Source organism: Arthroderma uncinatum (genome assembly GCF_011692745.1).
Source record: "Arthroderma uncinatum strain CBS 119779 chromosome Unknown scaffold3, whole genome shotgun sequence".
NCBI classification, from domain to species: Eukaryota; Fungi; Ascomycota; class Eurotiomycetes; order Onygenales; family Arthrodermataceae; genus Arthroderma; species Arthroderma uncinatum.
The window spans coordinates 709,375-726,531 of record NW_022983865.1 but is presented as its reverse complement, the minus strand read 5'-3'; the positions used below and the strand labels follow the sequence as shown (position 1 = coordinate 726,531).

General features: G+C 51.6%; 6 protein-coding genes across 6 annotated transcripts; 4 read left to right on the top strand and 2 right to left on the bottom strand.

The window, feature by feature from the left end:
• Nucleotides 1–172: 172 nt before the first annotated feature.
• GIQ15_04025 (amidase) lies at nt 173–2,156 on the top strand (the record flags this gene model as incomplete). The annotated part of the gene is made up of 3 exons (XM_033551442.1): nt 173–309; nt 415–1,007; nt 1,069–2,156. 3 exons carry the CDS (start codon nt 173–175, stop codon nt 2,154–2,156), a joined length of 1,818 nt encoding a protein of 605 aa, XP_033405172.1.
• A 724-nt stretch (nt 2,157–2,880) lies between these two features.
• On the bottom strand, nt 2,881–5,315 carry GIQ15_04024 (translocation complex component; the record flags this gene model as incomplete). Its single annotated transcript, XM_033551441.1, has 6 exons — nt 2,881–3,044; nt 3,119–4,057; nt 4,115–4,766; nt 4,822–5,048; nt 5,129–5,213; nt 5,283–5,315. 6 exons carry the CDS (start codon nt 5,313–5,315, stop codon nt 2,881–2,883), a joined length of 2,100 nt encoding a protein of 699 aa, XP_033405171.1.
• A 2,970-nt stretch (nt 5,316–8,285) lies between these two features.
• GIQ15_04023 (uncharacterized protein) lies at nt 8,286–8,684 on the top strand (the record flags this gene model as incomplete). Its single annotated transcript, XM_033551440.1, has 1 exon — nt 8,286–8,684. One exon carries the CDS (start codon nt 8,286–8,288, stop codon nt 8,682–8,684), a length of 399 nt encoding a protein of 132 aa, XP_033405170.1.
• A 757-nt stretch (nt 8,685–9,441) lies between these two features.
• On the bottom strand, nt 9,442–11,032 carry GIQ15_04022 (putative Xaa-Pro aminopeptidase; the record flags this gene model as incomplete). Its single annotated transcript, XM_033551439.1, has 3 exons — nt 9,442–10,603; nt 10,652–10,928; nt 10,975–11,032. 3 exons carry the CDS (start codon nt 11,030–11,032, stop codon nt 9,442–9,444), a joined length of 1,497 nt encoding a protein of 498 aa, XP_033405169.1.
• An 875-nt stretch (nt 11,033–11,907) lies between these two features.
• On the top strand, nt 11,908–14,372 carry GIQ15_04021 (endosome protein; the record flags this gene model as incomplete). Its single annotated transcript, XM_033551438.1, has 4 exons — nt 11,908–12,505; nt 12,558–12,863; nt 12,928–13,680; nt 14,269–14,372. The coding sequence occupies 4 exons, from the start codon at nt 11,908–11,910 to the stop codon at nt 14,370–14,372; spliced, it is 1,761 nt and encodes a 586-aa protein (XP_033405168.1).
• A 944-nt stretch (nt 14,373–15,316) lies between these two features.
• GIQ15_04020 (uncharacterized protein) lies at nt 15,317–17,081 on the top strand (the record flags this gene model as incomplete). Its single annotated transcript, XM_033551437.1, has 3 exons — nt 15,317–15,376; nt 15,473–16,161; nt 16,217–17,081. The coding sequence occupies 3 exons, from the start codon at nt 15,317–15,319 to the stop codon at nt 17,079–17,081; spliced, it is 1,614 nt and encodes a 537-aa protein (XP_033405167.1).
• Between the last annotated feature and the right edge of the window lie 76 nt (nt 17,082–17,157).

The window sequence follows — 17,157 nt, the reverse complement described above, 5'->3', positions numbered from 1 at the left end:
CTTCGGGGCCACTGCTATAGCAGCTACGCTATAAACAAACAACAAACAACATCGACAACATTGGTCAAACGGTTTCCGACCTGCGAAAAACAACTTCGCTGGCCTTCTGCATCGACACCTCTACCCTGGAAACCGTCCTGCATCGAACGATAGTACCGGGTGATCGGTCAAGATGGCGTCCAATCCTGCGCATCCAAACCGTTACCAGACCTTCCCCACACCCATCGAAGGCCCCCAAGTGCCATACAAGCTCACGTCCGAATCCAACCCGATCCTGCGTGGCCGACTGCTGGAAATAGCAGCAACCCTGTCAGTGATAACCATGTCTTCTGTCTGCGTCCAGCCCAATCAGAGCCAGCAGGGCCGTCTTTAGTGCTGGTAGAGGCTAACCGGTCGTGTAACCGCTGTATATAGGGTCCAATCCTCAGGTTTCGTCCAGTCGATCCTCTGGCGCAATGCTGGGTTCTCTTCGATCCGTGAGATCGAACATCTGAAGGCCTACCAGCCGACATTCGACCCTACCATCCTCCCTCCGCTGACTGGCGAAGCAGCAGCAGCTACCGCAGAACCATCTTCATTACCAGCTCCGATAAGGCGCCGTCAGGATGGAAAGGGTGATTACTATACCTCTGCGGATTACCGTGAGCTCTACGAGGCCGGCAGTCTCACCCCTACAATGGTTGTCGAGGCGTTGCTGCCCATGATCCGTCGCGATACTTCACCTCCCGGAGAGTTTTCACCTGGATTCTGCCAGTCGAAGGTTGATATCATTCGTGCCACTGCGGAGGCTTCTACGAAAAGATGGAAGAATGGGACCCCGCTGGGACCCATGGATGGCATACCGGTTGCCGTCAAGGACGAGGTAGACCTTGATGGGTATAACAAGTTCATGTCGAGCAAAATCGACTTCACACCTAACCCCAACTTCACTTCCTGGTGCGTGAAGAAGTGGGAGGAAGCCGGCGCCATTATTATTGGAAAGACTGTGATGCATGAGATTGGGCTTGGTGAGTGGATGATTATGAGGGTGTGATAACATTTCTTTTTGACTAACCGCATTTTCAAAAGACACCACAAACAATAATCCCGTCGTTGGGACGCCGAGAAACCCGCATAACTCGGAATACTATACCGGCGGATCTTCAGGAGGCTCTGGCTATGCCGTGGGTGCTGGCATTGTTCCGATCGCTCTTGGAGCCGATGGAGGAGGTTCTATCCGCATCCCATCTAACTACTGTGGAATTTATGGCCTCAAGACAAGTCACGGAAGAGTCTCGGCTGCACCATCACATAGATTAGCCACGACGGTGGGAGTTCTCGGTCCCATGGCATCCAATCTGGATGACCTTGCTCTCGCCTACCGCATCATGGCTGCTCCAGACCCGAGTAATTCTGCCTCAGCAGCGTTCCCTGACCCCTTGTTGAGTATCCCATCACCCTCTTCTACCCGCCCTAAAGTGATCGGAGTATACAAGGACTGGGTTGAGCGTTCCGACCCAGACGTGCTAGCCATGTTCAACAAAGCAATCGACTACTACCGTGATGAAATGTCATACGAAGTCGTTGATATCACAATCCCCTATATCCCCGAGGGCGGGAAATCCCATGCTCTATCAATCCTGGGCGAAATTGCTAGTGGCCTGACCCAAGAACAGATCTCCCAACTCTCTGCCCCGACTAGGCTTATAGTCTCCGTTGGCGGAACCCAGGGCCTTGCGTCAGGTTTTATGGCAGCCCAAAAGATGCGTAATCTGCTCATGACCCATCTGTCATTCCTATTCCAAAAATACCCTGGTCTGATCATCGCAACTCCCACGACGCCTACTGCTGGCTCAAAGATCCTGCAGGGTGAAGCTGATCTTACCAATGGCGTTAGCGATTCTAACGCTACACTAAGATCCATGGAGTATGTGTATCTGGCTAACTTCACAGGATGTCCTGCCATCTCGTGTCCGATGGCCTATGCAGATGAGAGCTCTGTACCCGTTGGGCTAATGGGTATGGGAGAATGGGGTAGTGAAGAGGCCCTTATGGAATGGGGTCGTGATGGCGAGGGAATGTTGGAGAGCAAAGGGCTGAAAATCCCTAACAAGGAGAATGGTGGCAAGTGGATCGATTCCATTAACCTGGCGCTCAATACTGACAACAGTGCTTAAACGGATGGTTACTACTGGACTCTAACAATCCGTTTATTTTTATTACTCCGTTTAATCTTTATCTCTTTATCCCTGCCCTACCCGTGGCGTCTAGCTGGGGTGGGTTTCTGAACTATTAGCTATCATCCACCGTACGGCCTTTAATGTTTAGCAGGCTCTATGTGTCTTTTTCAATACTAATATTTCTCCAGCGGCTGTCTTCTGAACCAATTCCTATGATTTGATATTGCCTGATGGCTTGTACTTGAAAGGCAGGTGGAAACAGTAAAATTGTAACCTCTATAACATCCAGTATCTGGATAAACCTATAAGCTGCAAGATAATCGCCGGCTATATGGTAGTAAATCGCACAAAACCCTGAGAATATATAGTAATGTCTCTTTCATTCGAACTGAACTGATGTGTCCCCATTCAAGACCGAGGCAAACAAAAACCACGTACAAGAAAGAGATAATACATACCGATTACACGGTAAATGACCAGCAAAACGAGCCATGTCACCCCCGTCTTCTAATCTTTCCATCATCAAAAAGAAGAGGGTATTAAAATGAAGTAAAAAAAGGATAACAGGAACCATATCAATTGGCTAACATAAATAAAACCATAAGCTTTCATCGTTTGAATCTGAATTTGACTTGCAACTTTAGAGTAAAAAAGGACCTTAGAAAATGTAGCGTGGCACTGTTGACTGCCGGTTGAGGGGGAAGGGGGGTGGGTTATATATTTATTCTCCGTCAGTGTCGGTGTCGGTGTCAGTTTCACTGGTATCGTCTGCCACGTCACCGTCGGTGTCACTTTCATCATCATCGCTTGAGTCGGCTTCGCGCTTCTTCCTGGGTGGTGGAGCTTGGCCGGTTTTCAAGGCCTGCATTTGTCCGGCGATGGAATCTAGTGGTCGAGTTAGTAAATATGAACAAACGAAATGAGCTATATGGAGGGGGCGGAGATGTGATTATGCATACCTTCGTCAGGTTCACTGATATCATCATCAGCAGCTACGGCTTCGGCCTTCTCCAAATCCTCGACTTCAAGAGTAATTTCTTGCTCCTCGTCGAATCCGATATAACTATCGCAAACGACGTTGAGGACGAATGGGAAACTACCCACTTGTGGCGGGGCCTGGAACTGCATTTTCATCGTCTGTACGTTAAAGGTTGGTTTGCCTTCGTCGTCGAAGATGGGTTTGTCGAATGTGGTGAATGTGAATGGTGGAACAGCCATACGGTCCTGCTTTACATCTGCAAGGAAAATGTGCCATCTGGGAGAGTGGTCGCGGGCGAAATAAGGGGCGTGGGCAAGCGGTGGTTGAATATCAGCTTCCTCCTCTTTTTCCAATTGCTTCTTCTTCTCCTGTTCTTTTGGATCGACGGCGGTGTTTCCTGTCAGGGCATCGGCCAAGGCGTCTTCGTCAACATCATCGAGTTCAAGATCCGCTTCCTTAACTGGTGGTACATATTCGCAGCCTGGTGGAACGAAGCGGGCTTTTACTACAAGTTGTACTAAGCTGCTTGGCGTTATGACTTTTTCACCAGGGACTCTAAGGACGGCTTTGCACAGTTTCAAGGCGGGTATTCTCCTTGCTACTGATACAGCGGTTTTGTATTCCGATTCAGTGAGAAGGCCGCTGCCAACGGTCAAGCTTCGTCGGTTAGCTTCTGGTAATCTCATGTACTGTTGAACAGTCATGTGGGCTTTGGAATGTTCGCCTTCGATGGATCGGACGATGTTGGCGTTAAAGTAAGGGAGCTGGAGGAGAGGAGAAGACTTTGGCGGGACGGCTTGGATGAGATTCTGGGAAGTGTAGAGTGATGTCATGATGGGTTGTAAGTTTCCGAACGCTAGAGCAATGGTGGTAAATGCATTGTTGAGGGTAACAGCTGGGGGTGCGACTTGGAATTTTTCTACAAGCATAACGATTAGCCACTGTTAGGTTCACGTAATGGAACATCTAGACATACCGTTGTTGAGTGCGTTATCTTCAAGATCTATTCTCCCAAGGTACGCCCATAGCAATGCAAGAGCCTTCCGCCTCTTCTCATCGTCTAATGTGCTTAAAAAGTGTTTATCCTTGGGCGACAGCTTCATCAAGTCAAGAACCTTCTTCTCAACCTTGGCTAAACCGGTATGCGCCTGATCGTCTTTTAGGAGTTCGGTATATTCATCCCCCACGCTCAACGTACTGATCATACTTCCATAGGATAGGTCGGGCTTGTACTCGCGGAACAGGCTTCCAGCACTGGCAACGAGGACATTATCCTTGGTATACCGCTGGTTACCATACCACCACTTCCCAACAGTGTATGGCAAGAGAACGCCGAAGAGGATTCCGTAGAGCAGGAGAACAAACTTTCCGTTTCCTTCGGTGACGATGAATTTGGGCAGGGCGATACCAATGCTGAAGCTCTGTTTTCCGTCAGGGTGGCCGAACTGGATATAATTGTTTCTGATTTCCTCGTCGGTGAGAGTCTTATAAGCCTTTGTGAGCTCGACGAAGTGATCGTTGAGCATTTCAACAGTTTCATTCTTGGCAGGGTCCGGCTTGATCTTGTCAGGGTGGAATTTGACCGAGAGTCGCTTATAATGTTTGCTGATAGCTTTCTCGTCGGCGCTCTAAAAAGTCATAAGTTAGACACTGTAGCCTTAACTTGTCATGGAAACGTCTTACTCTTGAAATTCCAAGAATCTCATACGGGTCCCAGATCTTGGGGGCCGATCTCGCGGTCACCATGATCAGGTACACCATCCACGTCATGACCGCATATCCGATGATCACTGTGATAATTCTCTTGATACGGCGCTCCTTTCGCAGAAGCTTCTGCTTCTGACTCTGTATGATATCGTCATTTTGCGGCTTAAAGTCGGACTTAATTCGAGGGGCGGAGTTCTCAAGTCCTATGCAACGTGGGGTATCAGCAGCCGCAAGTACACCGTGGGCGAGCATAGGAGCAAGTCCTAAAACAGGATTAACAAACCTTTGACGGGTTTAAGAAGGGTATAGGTGAGTGGGAGGGTAACGAGGCCTGTCAGGGTGAGGATAAAGAAAGGGAAGAATTGGCCCTATATTCGGAGCAACCGGTTAGCCATGAGACAAGTGACGCCCTCGACGCTGCATTGGGCTATACCAACCTGCTCGTCATAGTTATAATCCGTCGACGACATGGTTGCGAATGTTCTAACACGCCAGATAAGATCGAGAGTACGCCGCCGAGCGAGCACACGGGCTCATAGGCTCCTTGCTCACTTTTTTTTCGCAACGAACGCTAGAAGGTCGAGAGCTGGGTTAGAATAAAAAGACGAAGCGATCTAGAAACCCAAGCGCATGCCGCTATGCTCCGTATATAGGGATACCGAGTGTCTAGGGAAGGCGGGAGTGAGGCTGGCGGGAGTATCAAACTGGTCGCCGTTATTGAACGAGCAACAACTTGTCGAACTTCGATCTCACATCCGTGGCCTCTTCCCAACGCCCGATCGGGACTAGCGCCGCGGACAAACGTGGATTTAAGGTAAGGCGCTAGTCCGGAAGAAGTAAGGTGGAAAGGCACGGTTACACTAAATGGGGATAGTTTCTCCGAGGCTGAGTAATTACACGTGATGTGTCTGACTAATATACAAACATGCCAAGAGTATGCAAACTATTACATAAGATCAAGAAGCGACGAGGCACAAACAACACAACAAGCAATATGCAACATGCAATATATAACATACAATATACAACATACAACATACACAAGGCAGCAGTCTAGTCGAGCTGGAGGATACCCAGTCAAGGAGATCCAGACGATGATAAGAAAGCAGTGATCCAAATCCTTCAAGGCTGAAGGACACTTCTTAGCTTCTCTGGTTGGTATCGATGCAAGTCTGATATCCAGGTTGTGACCGGCCTTACTGGACCTCATATCTCTTGAATAGAAGATGGAATGCTATATCCACAAGAAAACCCTTTGATTTAGCATAAATACTGCTAACTTAATACTCCATTCGTCCAACACTTATACGGTATCATAGGATTGACAAAGTCCGGCCTTGCATATATGCTTATACTTCTTGCCCAGCACGGCACATTCTATACATATGTTTATACATACAACCTGGCTTTCAGCTATTATCGAGGGTCTGACAATGAGTGGCTATGGCTATACACGGGAGCCTTGTTAGCGCAATATCACGTCAGCTTCGGATCCTTATACTACAAAGCCGGACCACTTTGCTGCCTGGAGATGTCAGGATCTCGGAAACTTTCCCAGATCCGGACCTTCAGATGATCTGGGACTCATGCTGTTGACGAGTCACGTATAAAATCCCGCGTGCAGATCAGAATATCTACATCTGCTGGCTCAGGCTGGGGGCGAGACTAACTGGCCAGAGTTGATCATTCGGCAGTGCTGGAAAGGGCGAGAACTCTCCAGCTTGTTCTTCTGCAATTTGATAGTTGTCCAGGCGTGACCATGCACTCAAGCTACCGTCACCAAGTTGACCAAAGGTGGTACATCTGACTGGCCCAACAGAATGCGATATACCTTCCTAATAGAGACACCACCAACCATCACTCGATGCACGAAAGTGGACTTTGCCAGGCTGTATGCAGAAATATGAGATTGTTACCTCATCCCGGGCCCTTGAAACATTACCACTCTCAAAATATAGATACATTAAGGTAGCCGCAACCTTGAAGTGAAACCAGCCGTTATCGAAAGAAGGTTACGTTATTGAAGGATAGTTAAAGATAGCCGTGAAATTGGGTGCCGGGAGCTTACAGAGTGTATCCAGGACGGCATTGACACCATAGGCCTTCTACGATGGGCCATCGAAACTTCGTCAGCTTGATTTGGCGGCTAACTTCTGACGTACCAACATCCTACAAGGGAGACACGAAACAAGGCTCGAAATTGCGGCATACGACCAAGCCAATGCCAGAGCCGTACGACATGGCGAGCATGGCGCAAGATACGATATCCCAACAACGTCCGACACGAACCTTCCCGACAGCCTTAACTCTGGCCATCCTATAGGAGCTCATGTTTCGATGAGGTAGAGACTGACGAGATGAGCGACATGCAAGCCGCCTCTTCAGTGCCGGTTCGAGTGGCGTATCCAAGAGATTAACAGTTTGCTGTATACCGGATGGCCAGGGTGCAGCACGGTCGTGGTTTGTGCCAACCATCCATAATTGCGACTGCCTTTATGCACGTACAGCTTGCGAACCATCCTGCAGTAATCCGTGTCACAGCAAAACAGGCCAAATCTATATTCCTGGGACATGCTGTCGCCAGCGGTTTCATGTTGGCAACTCCTCGAGAAAGCCGTCCTGGATGCTAAGGTATCTAATTATAACAACCGCAAGAATACGGAGTAGTTCGAGTAAAGTAACTCCCCCGGCTACAAAGTCCAGAATCCAAAGAGCCAGTGACTTGTTGTCCAGGCTAGATCGACGGAACGAAGTTCTCGCGTGTTTCCGTGAGTTCAAATTCTCCGGCGGCAACTTTGTTGGTCCTCGGCGTGTGAGTGGCTGGCTATGCGGTCGATGAAATATCTGCTCGTCATGCCGTCATTCGTATCTTCGCTTCTTCGGCACCGCAGCTGATACATACAGTGATACTCCGTAGTTGACTATCAGGCCACGGATAGCGTGATTGCTGCGCAATCAGGGATGGAGGACGTACAGGCAGCATCACACCACGCCAGCTCATCCATGCCGATTATTAGTTATTCCAGCCCTGGCTCCATCGCCAGCCCAACTCCACCGTAGCCGCTCAGCCAGTCGCCGGCCGCAGAAATATCAAACGTATCAAGTGGCTTCACGTCAGGCAGCTTCACGCCTCTGACTCACGCTGATAGGCCCGGCGGCGGTTGCGAAGTCGACTTAAATATGACTCCGTTCGCCCTCCCTTTTTCCTGACTCCGATGCCGACGAGTTCTTCGTCAGTCCGTTTCTGCCTGGCCGGGGGATATAAAGGTCGCCATGGCCGTCGTCGTGGTGGTCGTGGTCCACCGCGGCGGTTAGCAGTTCTCTTGATGCAATAACGCATAACGCATAACGAAATCTCTGTTCTAAGCGCCGCTATTAATAGCTATACCCAACCCGAAACCAAAAACAAAGATAAAATATATACATAATATATCGTCACAATGGGCCAGAGACACAATCGACGCCGAACAAGACCTCGCTCTCGACGACGGATGAACAACAACGCTCCCTCTCGGCCACCGGCCGCTCCCCAGGATAGCTATACACTGCCTGTGCATACGCTGCCTCCGCCGCTCAGCTGCTCTCCAGCTGCTCGCTACCACTGCCATGACCGTGTGCCCTCCGCCCAACTCTGGCATAATCGGTACATGGCATGGCAGGGTCGAAGCGGCAGCATCAGCAGCACCTCCAGCACCGCCAGCAACAGCCCCTACAGCCAGCAAGACAGCGCCAAGTTAGAGGCAGAGCAGTGCCGGTTATTCGGCGGCGAGCCTGGAGACGACGTGGCCCTGTGTTACCGCATGTTGGAGTTTTTTGGCGGACTCGATTTTATCCAGTGAAGACACTTCTCCAGCTGGACTCTCTACTTATTCATTCATGGGTCCTCTACTCCTCTCTACACCACCCACCTCAATCAAATATCTACGCATACGATGACCCGAGCTCCTTGGACGGGACTATGACTTGCAGCAATGAAGGCCTGGCAGGCCGGATTGGTCTACTCACGGCCCCTTCCACCGAACCCTCGACCAGCACCGACAGCACGCACGCCACAGCCCTGATGAGCTCGCACGTAGCTTGAACGGATCCGCGTTCGTTGCGTGCTTGAGCTCCAGGGCTACGGCTGGGTTCATGGTTTGGTACTGGCATCGACCTGACGAGTAAAGCAGTGAAGATGGGATATGATGACTACTTTCTTTTTAAGCGACGGCATAGCATGGGCAAATTTGTACTGGTACTGGCAATGGGTTGGGAATTGTATGTAAACGGCACGGCAAGGACAGGGAAGGTCTTTTTTTCTTCAAAAAAAAAAATAAAAGTATTTATGACCTTGCATACATGTATTTTAGAAAATCCATTTGATGACCTTTCCTTGATATCTACTTGGCGTTTATCTCAAACTTAGCTGTACTCCATAGATGAATCTACATTGGCTATACGAGATGCATAAATGCCCAATGACGATATATGTTATTGGCCACTGCGATAACACCGCTAGTCCATTGCTTCGATGTAAGCGAATAGGGTTGCTTCCGGTAGATACTCTAGTGGGTACATTTCTCGACTCAGATATAAAAAATAATAGCGATAGGGTATCTAACTGTAGATGATGCTGAGCATCTCCCTCCCCTTGGGCGCGGTGGTGAGATTCCTGCTCCCGTCCCTGGTCACCAAGACGTCGTCCTCGATCCTTACTCCGCCTACGTCGAGATACCGCTCGGCCACGTCAAAGTCTACAAACCTACCCTTTGCACCGGGCTTGTGTCTGTCGGCCTTTGCCTGCTCGATCGCCAGCTTGTTGAAGTAGATGCCCGGCTCGACGGTGATGACCATGCCCGACGCCAGCGGCGGTGCAGACAGCGTACACGGCGGCCGATGCTCGGTGACGCTCATCAGGCCGTCCAGACACTGAGATGTAAGTGGTATCGTGCCGCTATCTGGTGAGACGTCGTGCACCTCTAGACCGAGATGGTGGCCTAGGCCATGCGGGAAGAAGAGGGCGGTCACTTCTGCCTTGACGAGGTCGGATTTGGTTGCGCCGTGCGGGATACGGAGGATGCCTAGCTTTAGAAGTTCGTGTAGAGCGATGGAGTGAGCGTGTTGGTGGATGGAGAAGAAGAGGGCTCCCTCTTTCACCTGGCTGATGCATTCTTCTTGCATGCGTTGGACGATCGAGTAGATCTGTTCTGCCTCGCGGCTGGGCCAGGGACTCTTGCTGCTGCTGCTGCTGTCGTCGCCCAGTATGTGATGCGAGAGTGAAGGGATGGGGAACGACCGGGTGACGTCGCTTGCATAGCAGTGCCATTCAGAGCCGGCGTCGAGCACGACCATCTGTCGACCGGCCAGCGGTTCGTTGTTGTGCGTATAATGTAGTGTCGCACCGTTGGCTCCCGAGGCAGCGATAGTCTCGTACGCTGTGCCCCTTGAGCCCATGGAGAGACACACGTCGATGAAGATGCCAGCTATCTCGGCCTCGTTCTTCATATGGCGTAGGCGCGAGAGGACAGCCCTGTGAGCGGCCGCAGAGACATCGTTGGCGCGCTGGATGAGACCGATCTCGTGCTCGTCTTTGATCACTCTGCACGCATCCATCGCATGCTGGAGCGACTTTTGATCATACCGATAAGCCACCGTCAGAGGAGTAACTGGTCTCTGGTCTGGGTGCAGTATATACACGAGAGACGACGGATTATCCGCAGTCCATCTCTGCACGTCACCCTCCAGCGAAGAGAAGTATTCCACCCGGTCAACATCATACCTGCACCGTTAGCCATGTATCTCGTTACTAGTTAACAAAGTGATATACCTCTGCCTGGCCTCGTCTACACCCAGCGTCGGCCCCGTCCAGATGGTCCGCTTGAAGTCAAAGTCCGGCACGTAGAGCGTCAGTCTGTCCGCGGCGACGTCGTAGGTGACATGGCAGTCTGGCTCGACGACGCCTGTAAGGTAGAAGAAGTAGCGGCGCTGTTTGAAGTGTGTGGCCTGGTCTGAGTCTTCAGAGAGCACCGTCTGCTGGCCGGGCAGGTAGATGAGGGCGTCGCGCGAGGAGAGGCGGGCAGCGACTCGGCGGGCATGCTGCTTTGCTGTGCGAGTGTCAGCGGCGTCATCGAGACGGAGGAGAGATCTTACCTGGATACTTGTCGATGCTGGTGCCTTCGACCGAGACTGCGATCGAGTAGGAGGCCATCTTTGAGGTTGTCGAGGCCAAGTCGGCGATCTCAGATAGTCATAACTACATGATCAGCCACTATCACGATATTATAACCATGTCAATCGTCGAGGTGAAGAGATGACGTTGTGTTTGTAGATAAACCCATTGGTTATTATATAGTACTTGACTACCATTCAGCTTAGAGGTTCATCTTCTCTCCTATTATCTATTATTCTCTTACTATATCTCCTCTATATATCGTCTCACTACTGTTATCTCGTATCTGTCTTGTATGCGTCTTTCTCATGTCTCAATATGGCTCCATCTCCAGTATGCTATTACTGCAACTCTAGCTATCATGAAGCAGATAATTCTTAGATAGCATCTCCAGACTGTACTCAGATACATCCTCAGCAAGACATGAAACGAATTATGTCAGTGGCGCGGAGTAATGACGTCGGCCGCGATCCTGGCGCCGTGGCTTGATGGACTATTAATAGCCAGTATATAAATACTCGCGACAGAGTACGGTATATAGTAACGGGTAATAGTAACCGTACAGGCGATGTAGGGGCCAAACTCTGGCGATCAACTAGGGGCCTGTGGTCCTGTTACGTCGAGGCCAGGTGAAACAGGAGTGTCTTGGAGTAGAAGAGAGAGATAGGGAGAGATAGGCAAGAGTTAGTTAATGAGGTAGATGTTAGTTAAAGATGTAAGAGTTAGTTAAAGGTAGTTAAAGATAGGTAAGAGTTATTTAGTTAAAGGTAGTTAAAGGTAGGTAAGAGTTAGTTAAAGGTAGTGTTAGGTAAGAGGCAAGGCTGAGTAACGCCGACGCCGAGATACTCATCTACAACTCTCGACTCGACCTCGACCTCGACATCTACGCAAGAAGGGCATGTCTACAAGCTGAGATGCGACCAGACTACACCAGATCCCGCTCCTCGTCCTCGTCCCAGTCGCCCGCTCCCTCCCGCTTCCTCAGAGTCCGCGCCAGGCCCCCCAGGGCTGTCTCAACCAGGACCGTCACCAGAACATCGACATCGACAGCCACGACTACAACTACCACGACGGCGACATCGACGACCACCAGCGCCCTCAACCAGCTGCCTCTCGACCACTTCCTCTTCAACAATGTCCGCCCGCAACTGACGGACGACCAGTTCGCAAAGATGAGACGCCAGCAGCCCTTCGAGGCTGGCAACACGCAGGTCGTTGGCATACCGCCAGGCAGCGGCAACGGCATCCCCAACGGCGGCGGCGGCGGCAGCAGTGATGGCACAGGCAAGGGGATACTGATCGGGCTGCTCTCTGCCTTTGGATCAGCTGGAGTCGCCATCCTCATCCTCGCGCTGTTCTTCTTCTTCAGATATACCCAGCGTGGACGCATCCTGCTGGACCGCATCGGCAGGCCGGGCGAGTACGACGACGAGCAGGAGTTTGCCAGAGAAGAGGCCGAAGCGCTGGAGAACATGGATGAACTGCAGGCTGCCGAATATTTTAGGGCAAAGGGTATGTCTCTCTTCGATTTATATAGATGGGGTTACGGATCTAACTGGCGCAGCGTTCGTGCAAGCAAACCCCCCCGAGACGATGCAGACGGACATATCGCTCTCTCAGTTCCTCGCGATCCAGGAAAAGGGAGTGTCGGCGTGGGAGTTCGAGCCGGAGCTGGAAATTGCCAACTGTTTCGTCGAGGGACGGACGGAGATCGAGTTCTTCGACTCCGAGTGTGGCGTGCAGAGCAACCTGCCCGTCCCCAAGCAGAACGACGTCTACTACTGGGAAGCAAAGATATACGATAAACCAGAGACCACCCTCCTCAGCATCGGCATGACTACAAAGCCGTATCCGCTCTTTAGACTACCAGGTATGTACCCACCTGTCAATATATCCCGCCTGTCAACTTATTATATCATGCTAATACTCGGCAGGCTTCCACAAGTCGTCCGTCGCATACCAGTCCACCGGCCACAGGAGACACAACCAGCCCTTCAACCCTACATCCTACGGACCTGCCTACGTCCAGGGAGACGTCGTGGGCGTCGGCTACCGGCCCCGCAGCGGCACCATCTTCTTCACCCGCAACGGCAAGCGGCTGGACGACGTCGCCCACGGCCTTCGATCGCAGAACTTCTTCCCTACCGTCGGCGCCAACGGTCCAGCCACCGTCCACGTTAACTTCGGCCAGATGGGCTTCGTCTTCATCGAAGCTAATGTGAAGAAGTGGGGTCTCGCGCCGATGACGGGTAGTTTGGCCCCTCCGCCACCGTACGGGAGCGAGCAGGGGAGTATCCTACTCGAGGCCGGCAGCCAGAACGACGCCGGCCAGGGCCAGGGACAGAGCAGCCAGAGTGCCCAGCAGTGGTGGCATCCGGAATACGTCCATCATGCTCACCAGCAGCATAATTCGCAGGTTCATGCACGAACGCGGAGTGGAACGTTGCGCGGACATCTACATGCTGCTACACAGGCACCAACGGCACCCGTCAGGACGCCAACAGATATCTCGCTTGGTCCGCTGCCTCATGTAGCGTCCAATCCAGATCTGCCTGCTGGCTCCGAGGCGTCCACTGAAACGAACGACCATCCGAATACCCAGGTCAATGTCAGCATCACCACCAGGCAGCCGGTAGACGACGTTCCTCCGCCAGAGTACCGTAGCCCAGGCCACTCTCCGCCGTGCGGTATGCGGACAGGTGCTGGCCAGCCCGGCACTGCTCACTCTACCGGCGAGGTGCCGCCTATCCCGAGCTACGACGCCGCCGTGCGTGAAGGCCTGGAGAGAGATCGAGAGAGGGCGAGAGAGAGAGAGAATAGCTCTTCTTGATACTCTCCTCGCCTCGGTCCTAGTACAGTCTACCTATCTACATATCCCTTTCCTATACTCTTCCCTGTCAGTTTTATTCCCTCTCGTTCTGCCAATTAGCGATTCATTTAATCTGGACGGAACTCGGTGCGGTGCGGGTGCGGCCTCCTTTCTTGTCCTTTTCATATCTCGGTGCGGGTGCGGTTTCTATCATCTTCCCCTGGCGTTCATCTCTTTCAAGTCAGTCTTTCAAGTCTTCTTCCCTTGCAAAATCAGTCTCCATTCATATCTTGTCTTCCCGTCCCCCTCCTATGACAAGTATCTCTTTTCTTTTGTTGTTTTTCGCCTCTCTGCCAGTCAGCGGCCAGCCAACCAGTTGCATAGGAAATCTTTACCTATATCTATCGCTTATGTTATTCCTCGTCCTGTTCTTGTTCTGCTACTTCCATCTCCTTGTCCGGTACAGTTGCTGTCAGTCTTATGTTTCCCTGCCACGCACGAAATGCTTTCTACGTCTCTCCCCCTAAAACCGTGCTTTGCGTTTATATCGAGCCAGATGGATGTAATTAGTTGAGATGCCGAAGGTGAATCGAATAGTACTCTTCTCCCTGAACCTGTACCCTGTATATCTGACAGCCTTATTGCCGCGATCCACCGGTTCGTTTGAACGACAGGCCATCCTGGTCTATATATTCGTGGATATGCTCTCAGACAGCAGGCTATCCCGCAAAGCGCTAGAGCATACATTAGCCACCGTCATCGCTCTATCTCTGGCCCAAATACGATGCTGGTCATGCGTTGCTTCTTTAATTGCAGGATCACACTTATCTATAATGCATTCCTAGCCCGTACGGATTCCTGTCCGGACCTCCTACTCGGCGACCTCCAGCATCGATATCACATAACGGCCAGCTAACTAGCTAACATCATCATCACCAGCATCCTCCTCATCAAGCGAATATTAGTGTCTTGGTTATCGCCTCTGGCCGTGACTAAGAGACTCTAAGTCACTGACAGATGTCCGTTTGACGCCGGTCCGTATAACTTTGCCTCGACCTGCTGGCCGATCTCGATCCTCCAGGCGCATACAGATAAAGAAAACAAGACCGGACAAAGAGCTGGAAACGAGACCGCAGCAGTCTGACCGGTCGAGCCCGCGAGGATTCGTGCATGAAGCCACCGGACTCGAAAATAGCGCTATTCTTTTGTTAACTGCTTTGCCCAACTCTTGCCCGGCGCATATCGTCACCTTTCCCTTCGTCCGCTGTCGCAAACCGTGAACCGAGCCACCCTCGGTATAACATCATAGTCTAGTCAACTGGGACAGGGAGTGGAGACTTGAGACAAGAGACTGGAGCTGGAGCTGGAGACTGGACTGGAGACTGGACTGGAGACTGGCGGAGGACAGGAATATAATGCTCTGAGAGTCGCATACGAGAGTCTCGGGATTTACTCGGACGGAATCCCTACGGTTGCTGATGCCTCGAGCTCGCAAAAAATCATCCATTAGCAAAATGATACTCGGGAACGGAAACACGGCGGCAGACAGACATGTCTTTCACGTTATCGTCCTGGTGAGTTGGTGGACTGGAGTCAGCCTCGTCGCATTGTCACATTTGACCACATTTGACCACTTCCACATTACGATCGCATGTTCTGACGATGGATAGGGAGCTTCGGGAGGACCCAGGGAAGACACAGCTACGGGCCTACTCGTTCGATCGGTAGCTACAAAATGGGCCAAAAGCTCTGTCGTGGCCGTCGATGCCGGCACACTGCTATCTGGCATCATTCGCATTCTCGAAAACAACTCGCCAACCGAACTCGATAATGATAGAAGAATAGTCTCCTCCGGCCCCTTTGCGAGTCTCGAACTGCCCCATTTAACCGCCGAAGCGAACGCGGCGCATATCTTTCGAGACATCCTATCCGGCGTCCTCATCACGCATCCGCATCTAGATCATGTCTCGGGTCTGGCCATGAACACGCCTACGGTCGAAGCCGAGTCCGGTCCAAAGACGGTCGCCGCACTGCCCTCGACCATCGCGGCGCTCAAGAACCATCTCTTCAACGATATAACGTGGCCGAACTTGTCGGATGAAGACGGTGGTGCGGGCCTGATCACCTACCAGCGGCTGGTTGATGGTGGCAATCAGCGACTTGGTCGAGGCCCGGCAAAGGGATATGTCAAGGCCAGTGACGGACTTACTACAAAGTGTCTGGGTGTTAGCCATGGGAGGTGTAGACAGCGTTACAATCCAGAGACCGAGAAGCATCATCGGGCTGAAAGTACGGTCTTCATGTCTGAACCGGTACTACTGCCTTCCCGGCGGGTTTCCATCGATGCATCGTCTTTCCGGTAAGTTGATCTATTCTCCGCATTGTATTCATGGGCCGTTTTCTGACATCGTCAGATCATACTCGCCTTCCACTCAAGCGCAACAACAGTTATCTCTCAGTGCCAACGGGAAGGACAGCACCTACGCTACAGTCGAAAGCTCTGCCTTTTTCATCCGTGACGACCTCACAGGCTCAGAGATAATAATATTCGGAGACATCGAGCCCGACTCCATCTCCCTAGAACCCCGAAACGAGAGAGTCTGGGAAACCGCAGCTCCAAAGATCAGTGAAGGCTCTCTGCGCGCGATCTTCATCGAATGCTCATACAGTGACTCGGTAGAAGATAACGCGCTGTACGGCCACCTATGTCCTCGCCATCTCATCGCCGAGCTAGAGGTATTAGCTGGCAAGGTCCTTGACTCTCAGAAACCGCATAAGGGCGAAACCAGGAAGCGAAAGCGCGCCTCATCGGTCAGCGGGAATCTACCAACGCAAGGCGAGCTGTTGAATGTGCCGCTCAGCCCAAGGTCGAAGGAAAGCAGGCCACCATTCTTGTCCCCTGCAATGCCATCGATGAAATCAGACGACGCGCTGCCAACAGGTCACAACACCCGCCAAGCTACGGAACAGATGGAGACGACGGTGAATTACCATTTCTGCGAGTCGGAGGTGGGTAAATGGGAATCGGTAGATCCGATGGACACTCATGCCAAAGATGCGGCGGATGGGAAACCTCGATTCCGTGCATCTGTATGCGGAACCACACGCCCGCTACCACTACAAGGCCTCACCGTATATATAATACACGTCAAAGACACCCTTACTGACGATGGCTCTCCGCGCAAGCAGATAATCTCCGAACTGAGACAGTTAGGCGAAGAGGCTGGCCTAGGCTGTGCATTCCATGCTCCTTTATCCGGCGAAGGCGTGTTCATCTAAAAAGCGACCGACCGACCGACAAACACATTCTACTCTTCTCTACAGTTAATGCTTTATGTAATAGACAGTCCAGTGC